Source organism: Lycorma delicatula, chromosome 2, assembly GCF_047948215.1.
Source record: "Lycorma delicatula isolate Av1 chromosome 2, ASM4794821v1, whole genome shotgun sequence".
Taxonomy (NCBI): Eukaryota; Metazoa; Arthropoda; class Insecta; order Hemiptera; family Fulgoridae; genus Lycorma; species Lycorma delicatula.
This window is the reverse complement of record NC_134456.1, coordinates 167,585,550-167,598,683: the sequence shown is the minus strand read 5'-3', so window position 1 is coordinate 167,598,683 and position 13,134 is coordinate 167,585,550. Positions and strand designations below refer to the sequence as shown.

Genomic DNA, 13,134 nt, shown 5'->3' with positions numbered 1-13,134 from the left:
TTAGATTTGTACAGTGAATATCAGAACTACATCAACAAAATAGTAAAATCTTATATCAATTTCAAAATAATTAGACATGGTAATATTCATTAAACAATTTAAAACTATTGTTATGTGTATAATTATATATATAACAGCAGAAGTCTGTTCTGTAAGGGAACTATCATAAACTGATTTAATATTTAAGTTTATTTTACAATTAAAAATGCAAATATTAGGCATGCAAATGCAATATAGACTCTTAGAACCTAGTTACACTGAAAATGCTTTTAATCATTAATTGGTATAGTTTATAGTTTAATTTATTGGTATAGTTATGATTTATTGGTATAGTTTGGTACAGTTAATTGGTAACACATTAACTTTATCAACTAATGGTAACTAAATAAGTTTCCAACATTTTTACAATCCAATAAGAATAAAACTCCACCTATGATGTATAAAATTATAGGATAAAATAGAAAATGTTTAAATAAGAGATGGAATGCGAGAGAATAATCAACTCAAAAAAATAAACACTGATTTTCATTACATCAACATTTACTTTCTTGATGTGCAATTTCATTCTGTCAAAAAGTAAAAAAAAAATTTTAATGTATTTCTGTACTGTAAGAGAGAATTAATATTGTATCATTAACCATTAAAAAAAAAAAAATTAATTAATTTAACCTTAAATTATAAGGTAAAATCTAAAAACTGGTTAACATTTTTAAATGTTTAGTTCAATTCATTTTGTTGTTTTAATCTTTTACAAACTTCTACCAAGTGTTTACAGGTCTCGTGTACAGGTAATCCCATTACTGTGAAGTAGTCACCATTTACTTTCTCGATCAGACTACCACCAATACCTTGAATTCCATAAGCTCCTGCTTTATCCCTAAAAAGAAAAATAATACAATCAGTCCATAATAAATCATAGTAGATTTTCCTGTAAAAAATTTTCTTAAAAACGGGTTGCCAAAATAATATGATTATGAGTCTACTAAAAAGAAAATCATCAGATCTTAAAACAATGAAATAAAAATATTTTATGTATTTGTTTCTGACTCTTATACCTTGCGAAGTTTGATCCTTTTAATTTAACAGTCTGTTCAACACTTTACCCATTGTTCAAAATATTCCTGATATATTTTTTTTTGGAATGAAATTCAGCTGATTCTTTATGTTTGAGCGTAATGTGTTTACTTAACTGCAACACATTAATAAGATTTTCATGCAAGTAATAACCAGACGTTGCAGGAAGCCATATTTTTTGTAGAGTATGAAATTTAGCATATTCTTTCTTTTCAATCAGAAGCAAGGAATGAATGAGAAATTTTATAATGTAGTTTCCAGTTTTTGAAATTTTAATAAATCTGATCTTTAGTGATAAACAGCATCATTAAAATAATAAAAACTTCTTGATAATATTTATTAACTATGATGATTCACATCTTCTGCTATGATGTTAAGCCTTAGTTTCTGGACTGCCTCATACATGAAATTTTCATTATTTGTTATTAATAATTCTTTTAAGGAAGTGAAAAATAGTGTTAACATAAGCCAGCATTTTAGAAAGTGGTCTGGAGTTTGGAGACTGCACAAGAGAACTGATCTGAATAGTCTGAGATTATCTGGACCTTTAAATAAAATATCTGAAACAATCAGGTTTATTTCATATAATAAAAATCCCTTCTGGTATGTCGGAAGGCAGAGGTAGATTTCACCAGTTCTAAGTATGGGGATAAAAAAGATTTCCACCTTAAAGTTAAGAAAAAATTCAAATTTATTCAATATGACATTGGTTGCATGCGAAAAAGGTTTTACAAATTTAGCATATAATTCTATTCATTTAGCATTCATTCTATTGTAGCCCCCATCTTCTTACAATTCCAGCAAGATTTTGGTCATCCTTTGCCGTAAGGGTTGGTCATAACAAAAATTGTTTCAGACAAAAGTTTTAGGTAATATTTAGAGGACTAATGACCACTTTAAACCGATTCAATACTGTGCCTATTAAGGGAGGTATGATTCTTTTTTGTCTTCGAAACCCTATTTTTTCAACTCCCTGGGCCAATGGTTGGTGATATCAAAAACCTTTAGTTACATACGTTTTAGGCCCTTATCCAAAGAATAGTAGGAACTTTAAACGAATTCGATATCTTACTTAATAAGAAAATTATAGCAATATTCTATTTTTTTTAAAAAGTCCCCATTACCACCCCCATGGTCCAATTTTGGCCATTAACAAACTCGACCGAGATTTTGGGACTAGTTATTTTTAAGGAACAATATGAAAGTGAATGGCGCAAAATTATGGCAGTTAACATATCCACAAGAAAGTGAAATATATAAATATACACTTTATAAATAAATATATATACATACAAATGTATAAATAAAATTTTGAGCTGACTGTGGTTTTGGGGTCCAGGGGATGTGAAACGCGAAGATATGCCAAAATTTTCTGGAAGTCATATCAGGGTACCCATTACAGTAGGTAGCTTTCTTATGAAATCTACCTAAAATGAGGGAAGAAATGAACAAAACAGTAGGAATGTATTTTATAAAACTATAAACAATAAACTTGTTGATTAAAATTTTATAAATATAATTTTTCATTGACAAATGCCACGGACAAAACCACAACAGAGTTAATTATATTCACATGTAGATGAATTCAAATTAATATATAGCTGTTAACCACACAGTCCATATAATAAAACAAATTCTACTACAGACATAATACAAGGAAAGAAAAAGACTTAAGAAATATCTAAATATCTTAAGAAAGACTTAAGTAAATCTAATCAAGAACTTACACACTGAATTTTGAAGAAACTTTAATTTTATGTAAAATCACTAGTCTTAAAGGGGTAAAAATATATATTACTCAAGGTTCCCTTAAACTGAACCTTAAATAATCAGTTTACATCTAGTAATTTTTATTAATTAATTACTGAAATGACAAAATCTCACAACTTAATTAAAAGTAAAATACTTATTGCTTTATTGAAATAAATGTAATGAAGAAAAATACCTTGTCCTTAGGAAACTTACAAAGGCTCCTTTGTTTCAATATAAGCCTCGATAACATCTTTTTCTAAATGTGCCATCTTTACATCAGTAGAGGTGTAAAACTGAGTTACTTCAAAAGGACTTTTGATTACCACACCAGTATATACAGTATGCACCTTACCACTTAATCTATAAATAAAAATAGTAATATCATTAAGCAATAAGCAGTGGAGAGGAAAGCATACAAAATATTGGAAAGTAAATTTAAGTGAATTCAGTAACTTGACTAAATAGGATTACATAAACGTAAAAATACTTCCCTTACTCTAGATTTAGATTAAAAATAAATCTTTTAATAAACCATCAAATTTAAAAAAAAAATCAAATTTAGCCATTCAGTCGTGTTTGACCCTTGGTGGTTCCACATGGAATTTTCCTGGCAGGTTTTACATGTGGTTTGCCATTGCCTTCCCAAAGTGGATAATAAACCCAACCACCAAAGAACAAAGGTATTCACAGTCTAGCATTCAAATCCATATAAAAGCAATTGTCTTTACAAGGACTTGAACCTTAGAACTCTAGATTTTTTTATGATGAGTTTAACCACTAGACTAACCCGGTGGATTAGTCAAATTTACAAGATTAAAATGATACATGTACAGCAAATCAGACATCATATAAATAAAACTCAAGCTTCTGATCTATGATGTCATTTTAGATAAACTGACTGACTACTTTTAATTTAAATTACATTAAACAAAACACTCTGCATATTGATTTTATAATTTTTTATAATCTAATCTGCTTTTTATCAATCATACAGCAATATGGGGAATATAAATTTAATCAACTGCACCAGTTATTTCTTATTAGTAATGTAAGAATTAATTTCTTCTAAACTAATACAACTTTTACCAAAATACAAATGGCCTTAAGAAACTCAAGGTTCATTTTGGTGCAACACAGATTTTATGCAGCTTTTAATATGTTTAACAGAACAAAAAAATTCTGAGCAAAAATACAGAACTTCAAAGACGGACATAAAAATTCTAAGTTTGGACAATATTCTTTTCATTACATTTTCAAGGCCACAAAGTACAACTTAATATAAATATCAATCTTTCACAGTATTCATGCTTATTAATTTAAACAATGTACTGAGAACTAATAAAGAAAAGAAAAAAGTAATAAGTCTAGGTATGTAATATAAATGGGTTACTCTGCACTTACTCATTCAAGAAAGTAAATGCTTCTCCTTTATCTTTAGGTTTTCCATATATTTTTCCATTGAATGAGACAACAGTATCTGAACCGATGATAACTGTTGATAAAGAATTGTTATCTGGAACTCTTTCAGCAACTTCTATCACTTTATTGTAAGCTGTTTTCATAACAAAATCACCGTAATCTGAAAAATCTTTAGGATTTAAGTTTTCTTCATACTTCGATGGAATTACATCAAATTTTAAACCCTGTAATAAAACATAAAGTTAAGTTAACAGCAAATACTATACAGTTATTAAAGAAAGTAGTCTCCCTAATGTTTAATATACAGTTGGATTTAAATTTAATGAAAAAACAAAGCAATACCAAACTATGTAGAATTTCACTTCTCCTAGGCGAAGAACTAGCTAGAATAATCTTTACTTCATCTAATATGTGTCTAACTGGCTGTAACATATCGATGTTGCAGTTATATATTATACTATGAATGAAACTGAAACAAACTCTCAACCAATAAGAAGGAATACATAAACTTATTTTTACTTTATGTAAAGATAGAATATCTTATGATAGAACAGTATATTATGCAACACTGTTTTCTAACCTCAATTATTATAACTGCTCTAAGCCGGCATACAGAAGAGCTGATAACAGCAACGAGTAAAGAAAAAAGTAAGAATTTCCTTCGTTGTTTCTGTTAAATTATTTTTTCATGAAATTCATTTTAAAAATAACGATAAAATAAATTTCAGTAGTAAATTAATAATACAAAATCATCGGTAAAATTAACTGCTCAAACGCAATTTGCTAACCATCAAACTTTTATTTAAATATTATTTAGTTTCACATTACGTGTCTAACTGTTGTAGATTTTTCGTAATTAAGTTGCATCACTGTTACAAAGGGAATGTGGAATTTGTGTACACGTAAACGTATTTATTTGTAGGTTAAAAAGTTTTGCGATGGAATATTTATACAGTTTACCATTTTTAGTTTTAGAAGTACCAAATCTTAAAATAAAAAAGCCGTCATGGTTCCAACAACCTTCTGCAATGGTTATGTATGCATTAGTTCTGTTCTCATACTTTTTAGTCACTGGAGGTTAGTCACAAACAACAAAATGTTATCATTCATTTTGGGTTTAGATGCGATGTTTACTTGTTTGATAAATATTGGAGCTTCCCAATATTTCTTTTCTTAAAAAAAGTCAATCTATGCAGGATTCTGTTGATATTATTATTTTTTATTTGTTGCTTGAGACTGAACCGGTTTTATAGGAGTTGCATGATGGTTTGTTTTTACCTCTGCATCAAAGTCATTTAACCCATGTTCAAGTATGATTATAGTTTGTGTACCCATATACACCGGATGTAGCAAGTGCAAACATTCTACAGTGCCCTTCACTTTCTTTGTAATAAATTTTTTTTTGTGAATTTTAAATTCATTTTTAAGTTGCCACTATTATGCTTTGTTATACTGAAATTTCTTTATTCACGCTAACAATTAAAAATTATTTATATATCTTTAGTTGCTGTGTAACTTAATCAAGCAGAAATAAGCAATTAGGTAAATAGTTTTATTAGAAAATTTCATGTTTACTGATACAGTCTCTTAATGTGGTAGGCAGACTTTGTTTTTAAAACTAGATTAAACAGAGTTGAAGAAGTACTTTACTTAAGCCACCCATTTGTAATTGTTCACCATTGACTGTAAAATTAAAGCAGAATATATATATGATCTTAGTCACATTACCTTTTGAGTACTGTTGGGTGTTAATTGAGATGCTGGTACTAGTTTCATTCTTTAATCTACATGGGTTCTTTATTTTAGGGAAGTAAAGCATTTATTTAAATGAAAAAATTATTTTATATTCATAATTATGAATGTAAACGTTACTTGTTATATGGAAATATCTAATTTAACCCCAATTTTTACTATTTTGGGGTATCTTTGTTTCCTGAAATAGGTAATATTGTAAATAGATATGGATTGAACAAATGTACACTATTTTTTTTCAGGCATTATATATGATGTAATTCTTGAGCCTCCCAGTGTTGGTTCCACTACTGATGAACATGGTCATTCTAGACCAGTAAGTTTACAGCCTTATTCATTTTTAATTGTAGTTTAATGTTTCTGAAGTAATTAAAATATTTATTGTATAAATTTTGTTTTCTTAGGCTTTGTTATTTAACCATAGATTGTTCTTTAAAGATGAAATTATTATTATGATAAATTGAATGAAGAAATGATAAATTGATAAGTTACAAAGATTTTGATAAGGTTTTCCAGAAAATGCTTTCTTTTGTAAAATCTGTTAAGAAAAATTATTTACTTACCAAAGTAGGTGTGCAGTTTACTTTTAGAAGTGCCTATGCACTGTTTCAGGCATTTGTTTTATATAGATTCAGATTTTTTGTGATGGTTTCAACTTATTTGATAGCTAAATTTGTCTTTTTTATATTGTTTTATATAATTACTGAATAATTTATTATTTTTCTATCTTTTATTGCATTTGATAAGAATATTACCTTATTTTTGTATCATTGCTTAATATGCAAATAAAAAAAAAAAAAAACCTATAATGTGCATCTATCTAGTGTTACTGTGACTAAAGATTTGAAATAAAAACTATTCACAACTTTAAATATATGGCAAACTTTGGTCATTGTAGTCAGTCACAATTACAGATAACAGTGTATAAATGCAATTTTATGATAGTAGTTGGCATATTTCTTCCTAATGGTAATTTTTTTTTGATATTGATATGTTTGGAATAATTATTTTTTGAAACTTGAATAAACGTTTTTGGGAAGATTTAAATTATTTATTTCATATTTTTCAACTAGAAAGAATTATTCCTATTAAATCATTTACTAATTTTTTGAAAACTGTAGACAATTTCCTCATAATAAAATTCCAGACTAATTTTTTGTCTGTAGAAAAATGACAACAATCAATTTATTTTTACTGGAAAGGATTTTAAAACTACATTTTTAAAAATATTCATTTACTCAGTTTATGCTAGTATATCTGATGTAAACATGCTATTAAAGCAGCCTGTCAATAAACCTTTTGTAGAATCAGATTTTAAAGATTGTTTAAAACAATCAGAAACTTTAAGACAAATTAAATAAGGTTGTGCACAGCATTTAAAATGCTTGGTTGACTATTGTGTAATGATATATGGTATTATTTTTCGTACCAGTAGTTTCTGTTTTAATTATTACTGTACTTTGTAGTTTTATATTATAGATTTCTAATTAAGTTGGGTAATAATCAACAGTACTATATAATTCTGCAAACAAATACAAATTATATTTCTTTGCAGTTAAGTTATGGTTAATAATGCAGAAAATGTTCCAGTCCTATAATACATTTAAAATATATATGGCAAGTAAAGTATAGACTACTCTACTAGGAATCACTTTCTCTAACAGTAATGATGTTCACTATATGGCCAATTCCTGTGACATATACATCAGTAAAAGTTTATTTTGTAGAACATTGTATCAAATATATTTTAGTGGACTTGTCACACTGACATGCAACATTATATTCAGCTTGAAAAGGGCAGTGAGAAAACAATTTTAAGCTTTGGGATGGAATGTTTATTTTTGAGAAAGACTGCCATTTTCAGAAATTCCTTGCATCTTTTATTACATCACCAAACACATAAACAATTTTTAGTTTTTCTGTATGTGCTTCCAAAGCATTATGTGTTACAGTATTGTAAAATTTTTATCTGTACAAAACGTATATATATTTTTGTTTAATTTAGTTTAAATTGCAATGATTTCAGGTAGCATTTATGCCACATCGTGTGAATGGACAATATATAATGGAAGGTTTGGCTTCGGCATTCTTATTTTCTCTTGGTGGTTTAGGGTTTGTAGTTCTTGATCGTACTCATAACCCAACTACACCTAAGTTAAATAGAGTTCTTTTGATCGCTGTTGGATTCATTTCTATTCTTATATCTTTCTTCACATGCTGGATTTTTATGAAAATGAAGTTGCCGTATGTATTTTTAATTTTTTACTTAATGATAAGGAAACTCATCCTGAAAAAATATTTAAGTCGAGATAACAAATTTATTATTAAAGGAAATATCTGGGGAAAATTTCTTTTAAAAATGTTGCTGATCTCCATGGCAGAGTGGTAACATCTTGGCCTTTCATCTGAAGGTCCCAGGTTTTAATTTCCGTCAGGCATGATATTTTTCATGTACTAAAAAATTCCATTTCCATATTTCACATACAAGCTTTAAAGTATCTGTAATTTCATCAACAAAAAATAAATAAATTTCAACATTTGCTTGCACTAACACTAATCTTGAATTCTAGCTGTGAAATTGTGATTTAAGATTGTCCTTACATCAACATCAGAACTAAAAACGATTTTAAAATTAAAAATTTTCATTTTAGTTAGTAACCTATGTAGTACAAGAAATATCTTACTGAGGCAAGTATGAAATTAACAAGCCTGACAAATAGCTGATACATCAGACAAACAACTATTTACATATATTTCATATAGTTTGTTGGGGTGTAGGTAAGAAACTTCCCATCTGTTTTTTTCCCCATGATTTCTCATTATTTTCTCCGATCTTCATTTGTATTTTCTAATGAATTTATCATCTTACATTAGGTATGATTCTTTTCTTTTTGTGCTTTCTTCAATATTCTGAACTTTGCATATGAAAAATGTATTTTAATATGACATATATATTTTATCTGCTAATCCTTAAACTTCAACATATTTTTATTTCCTCATTTATATATTTATAATTTAAATTGTTGAATTCCTTTTTAGTTTTTACTTTCTTTAGGTTTTTGTATTACCTGATGCGTTGAAATCTTGCACAAAAATGATTTAGTGCACATTATCTATGTGGAAGAAATGAATATAAATATGAATGGATTACATACTTTTGTGTAAATTCTAGGATTTTAGCATTTACTAAATCTGAAGCGCTTTGTCCTAAGCATATCCTATGAGGGTGAATCAAACATAAACAGTAATTTTTTTAAATAAATTTATTGATTAATAATATATGCAATTCATATGTTTATTTCTCTACGTAGTCTCCTGCATGATCTACACATGTTTGCCAATGATTTGGAAACTTGAATATTCCTTGTTCATAAAAAGTTTGAGGACAAGTCATCAACCAATTGTGCAGATTCTCCTTGATGTTTTCATTGTTTTCAAATTGTTCTCCGTCCAAGTGATTCTTTCAAGGGTGCAAATAAAAAATAGTCACAGGGGGAACAAATCTGGACTATAGGGTGGTCGAGGGTTTCCCAATACATTTTTCCAATTTATCCCTTGTCAAAATCATGGTGTGATTTTTGATGTGTTATCTGACAGTGTCCTGGAGAAGGATGACATCTCTAATGGGCATGTACTAACAACTGAACAGAGCGGAGGAGCTAAACAAGCTGGTTCCCCTTCTGTAACACATCGAACATTAATCCCTCACGCTGCCATCCATCTTGAAACTGCTTGCCGAGTAGAATAGCAAAATTACCGTTTAAATTTGATTCACCCTCGTAAAAAATGTTTTTAAAGAATTTCATGCCTAGAGGTTGAGTTCTACTGATAGTGAGGTGCTTCTGTAATGAGAATAATGATTGGTCAACATAGTTTATTTAAATGTTTTAGGATCTCAGGAATTGGGTTTTACATAGTTATGTTTTTTCTTTTTAAAATATAAATTTATTGTGTTCTAAGATCTTGTGAAGTATCATTAATTTCCATTATTAAATATTTTTTTTAAATACTAATTATTTCTGTGTTAAAAAATGAAGGCTGAAAAGCTGCTATTTAAAACAAACAAAACAAATTGTTTTGCAAATGAAATGCTTTGCCATTTATAACAGCAGTTTCATTTTAAAATTTGAAATTGCAAATACTTTTTTTAGAATATAAAATGAATAACTAGAAAAACTACCGTTAAAAAATAAAAACAATACAAATTAGTATATCATGCTTGACACTTGTTGAGGTTTTTACAGTTTTTATTTTTATTGAATGATCTTTTAACTTTTTTGAAATTAATTAATGTTTATATTTTTCAGTGGCTATTTAAGAAATATTATTTCATAAAAAAGGAGCCGTTACTGTATGCTCTCTTTCAAGAACAACATGAGCTGAATGAACATAAAAATTATTTATATGTATAAAATTAATTAAAGAACAAATTTGAACAAAAACTATTTGTAATAATTTTTTAGGGAGATATTTTGTAAAAATTTATTTTGCAATAAAAGAACATAAATGTATAATTAATGTGTTTATAAATTATTTTTACCTTTTACTTTACCCTGATATCTGTGTTCATCAAGTTGCATACTGGTGATTTATTTATTTTTTATTCTATATAGTACAGTTTGTTAATATAAGTTTAGAGTTATGCTAAAATATGTGAAAAAATTATGAGTGGCAGTAAATAAATTTATGTAGCAGGTAAGCTAAAAAAACAATTTCAAATGTTATTGCTATCGGTGTCAAATGTTTGTATATCTTAGTTTAATAACTAATCTGTGGAGAATGGTTTGCTGGTCATTACATAATTTTTAAAAAAAATTAGTTTATTTGAATTATTTTGTTGAATACATATTACACATCATTAACACATACAGAAATTAATTTTGTATGATGTTTATAAATTTAATTTATTTTAAGAGAATTAAATCACATGTTTTTAAATTTCATATGAAATTTATAATCTATAGTTTAAAAATTTAACTGCTCATCTTGTAAACAATTCTACATCGCATACAGCTGCATCTGCAGGGGTAGTTGCTTATTCATCATTTTTTCATCTTTGTTTGACCATTATTCATTCTGTATTTGACTTTGTCCTTAATATTTTGCTGAATGATTTGTTCCCAGATGACACTATGGTGGGTGAGGTTTCATACCACCGGCATGTCAGGCGGGAAGTCGTGATTTTAGAGACCGACATACAATCTTCTGAGATCACTGAGGCGGAAGTGTGCCAGGTGATCTGTAGCATGGCACGACACAAGGCTCCTGGATATGATTGTATCACAGTGCAGCTGGAGCTGCACTGTGATACAATCCCATGGATCTCGGACAAGGGTCCGAGCGCTTCCAATGGTCCTTAGTCCTCTAACTAGAATGTATAGTAGGTTGCTCTTTGCCAGCATGTTGGAAGCGTGTAGACTTGGTGTTGTTGTTCAAAGGTGGCGACAAAGATCCTACTGTTTGTTCTTCTTACCATCCACTAATGTTCTCGCCTGTGATTGGCAAGGTTTTTGAGAAGGTCCTATATTTGCGTATTAATGTTAGACTGGCCACTGATCATTTGCTAATGGACAACCAGCATGGTTTTTGACCAGGCAAGAGCACTGAGGATGCCATACCAAAGGTGATGGATATAGCTTCCAACAATCCATGTAAATATGTATTAGGGATTTTTCTGCACATATCCGGGGCAAATTATGGTGGCCTTCTGCCCTGTTTCAGATGCAGAAGTGTAAATGTACACAAAATGAACTAGAAGTGCTCTCAAGTTATTTCAGCCATCGAACTGTTTCCCTGCGTGATGGCGGCTCGGAGGATCATAAGACTTAACTAAAGGATGCCCTCAGAGCAGTGTTCTGAGTCCCCTTTTTTGGATCATAAAATTCGATTTGATGTTGCATTTAAGGTTGCCATGTGACTGTCGTGTCATCTCTTATGCTGATAATGTGCTGCTACTGACTGAAGGGGATTCGCATAACGAGGTAGAATTCTGAGCTGCTCATGCTTGTGAGACACTCCGACTGTGGAGTCTCCAACATAAGCTGATTTTCAGCCCAGAATAAACCACAGTGACGTTGCTTAAAGGCCGATTGGGTACTTCCTGGGTTCTGGGTTCGGATGGCTGGTCTCCCCATTCGGTAAGTTACGACTCAAAAATACTTATGTGTTATCCTTGATGAGAATTTTCGGTTCAAGGAACATCTACAGTATATAGCAGAAAAGGGCGCTTATGCTTTTTATGGAATCCATACTCATTCATCCTGATTGGGGGTTGAATTATCATACCATGTGTATCCTTTACAAAGGGTCAGCGAAGCTATTATGCTGACCATTATTCATCCAGAAATTTTTTAAAAAATCAGATGCATTTTCAACCTTTTTAAAAAGTTCTGTAAAATCTTTCAAAAGTACAAAGGTAAATCAAATATAAACGGGATTTTTGTTCCTGAGCGTCTATAGTTCTGTGCATCTGTGCAGTGGAGGCCCACCTCCACTGCACAATGGAAAACTATAAAATTTCTAGTTTGTGAAGGAGTTCAAGCGACGGAAATTTTCCGGAGATTGCTGCATAAGTCAGGGACCAAACATTGGCAAGGACTCTTGTATTTGCTTGGCATAAAGTTCAAGGAAGGACAAGAACGAATGGAACATCAGAATCATGATCGCTGTCCTTGGACCAGCATTCAGATGAAGGACCCCATACTGCAGCTTTTAACGGTCTCAAAACTAGAAGAAATGCACCAGACTCGACCAGATATTATTTTGAATGCAAGGATAAATTGATTATCCTCCCAACAGCCCGGACCTATCGCCCTGTGATTTTCATTTGTTTGGGGCACTTAAAGAAGCTCTAGGAGGGCAACGATTTGAAGATGACAAGGGTGTGGAGGGATTTGTGCACAATTGAGTCCTGATGCACCCAGCTTCATTCTACAATGCTGCGATAAAAAAACCTTCCTCTTCACTGGGAAAAATGTATTTCTAAAGAAGGAAACTATATAGAAAAATTATATTTGCCTTTTATTGTTCAATAAATAATTTTTTTTAAAAATAAAATCCAATTTATATTTGATTTACGCTTGTATAATTTTGTAGTTGCCTAGCTTCTCAGTAATTAAACGACAAAACTTTTATCTG

The 13,134-nt window shown here is 29.8% G+C and overlaps 2 protein-coding genes across 2 annotated transcripts; one reads left to right on the top strand and one right to left on the bottom strand.

The window, feature by feature from the left end:
• Positions 1–522: 522 nt before the first annotated feature.
• LOC142320314 (dTTP/UTP pyrophosphatase) lies at positions 523–4,863 on the bottom strand. Its single transcript, XM_075358022.1, has 4 exons — positions 4,588–4,863; positions 4,228–4,469; positions 3,040–3,186; positions 523–877 (listed from the first exon to the last, which is right to left on the bottom strand). The coding sequence occupies exons 1-4, from the start codon at positions 4,675–4,677 to the stop codon at positions 718–720; spliced, it is 639 nt and encodes a 212-aa protein (XP_075214137.1). The 5' UTR covers positions 4,678–4,863; the 3' UTR covers positions 523–717.
• Positions 4,864–5,103: 240 nt separating this feature from the next.
• On the top strand, positions 5,104–10,511 carry LOC142320313 (oligosaccharyltransferase complex subunit ostc). Its single transcript, XM_075358021.1, has 4 exons — positions 5,104–5,322; positions 6,240–6,313; positions 8,024–8,241; positions 10,305–10,511. The coding sequence occupies exons 1-4, from the start codon at positions 5,184–5,186 to the stop codon at positions 10,330–10,332; spliced, it is 459 nt and encodes a 152-aa protein (XP_075214136.1). The 5' UTR covers positions 5,104–5,183; the 3' UTR covers positions 10,333–10,511.
• The last annotated feature ends 2,623 nt before the right edge of the window (positions 10,512–13,134 follow it).

What these genes read in the sequence shown, in the direction of transcription:
- LOC142320314 (XM_075358022.1), bottom strand. Translation starts at nt 4,677, where the DNA reads ATGTTACAGCCAGTTAGACACATATTAGATGAAGTAAAGATTATTCTA. An exon ending in GCATTTACTTTCTTGAATGA is followed by an intron (nt 3,187 to 4,227) that starts GTAAGTGCAGAG and finishes TTTTATTTATAG; the next exon opens with ATTAAGTGGTAAGGTGCATA. An exon ending in ATTGAAACAAAGGAGCCTTT is followed by an intron (nt 878 to 3,039) that starts GTAAGTTTCCTA and finishes TTTTCTTTTTAG; the next exon opens with GGATAAAGCAGGAGCTTATG.
- LOC142320313 (XM_075358021.1), top strand. Translation starts at nt 5,184, where the DNA reads ATGGAATATTTATACAGTTTACCATTTTTAGTTTTAGAAGTACCAAAT. An exon ending in ATACTTTTTAGTCACTGGAG is followed by an intron (nt 5,323 to 6,239) that starts GTTAGTCACAAA and finishes ATTTTTTTTCAG; the next exon opens with GCATTATATATGATGTAATT. An exon ending in AACATGGTCATTCTAGACCA is followed by an intron (nt 6,314 to 8,023) that starts GTAAGTTTACAG and finishes CAATGATTTCAG; the next exon opens with GTAGCATTTATGCCACATCG.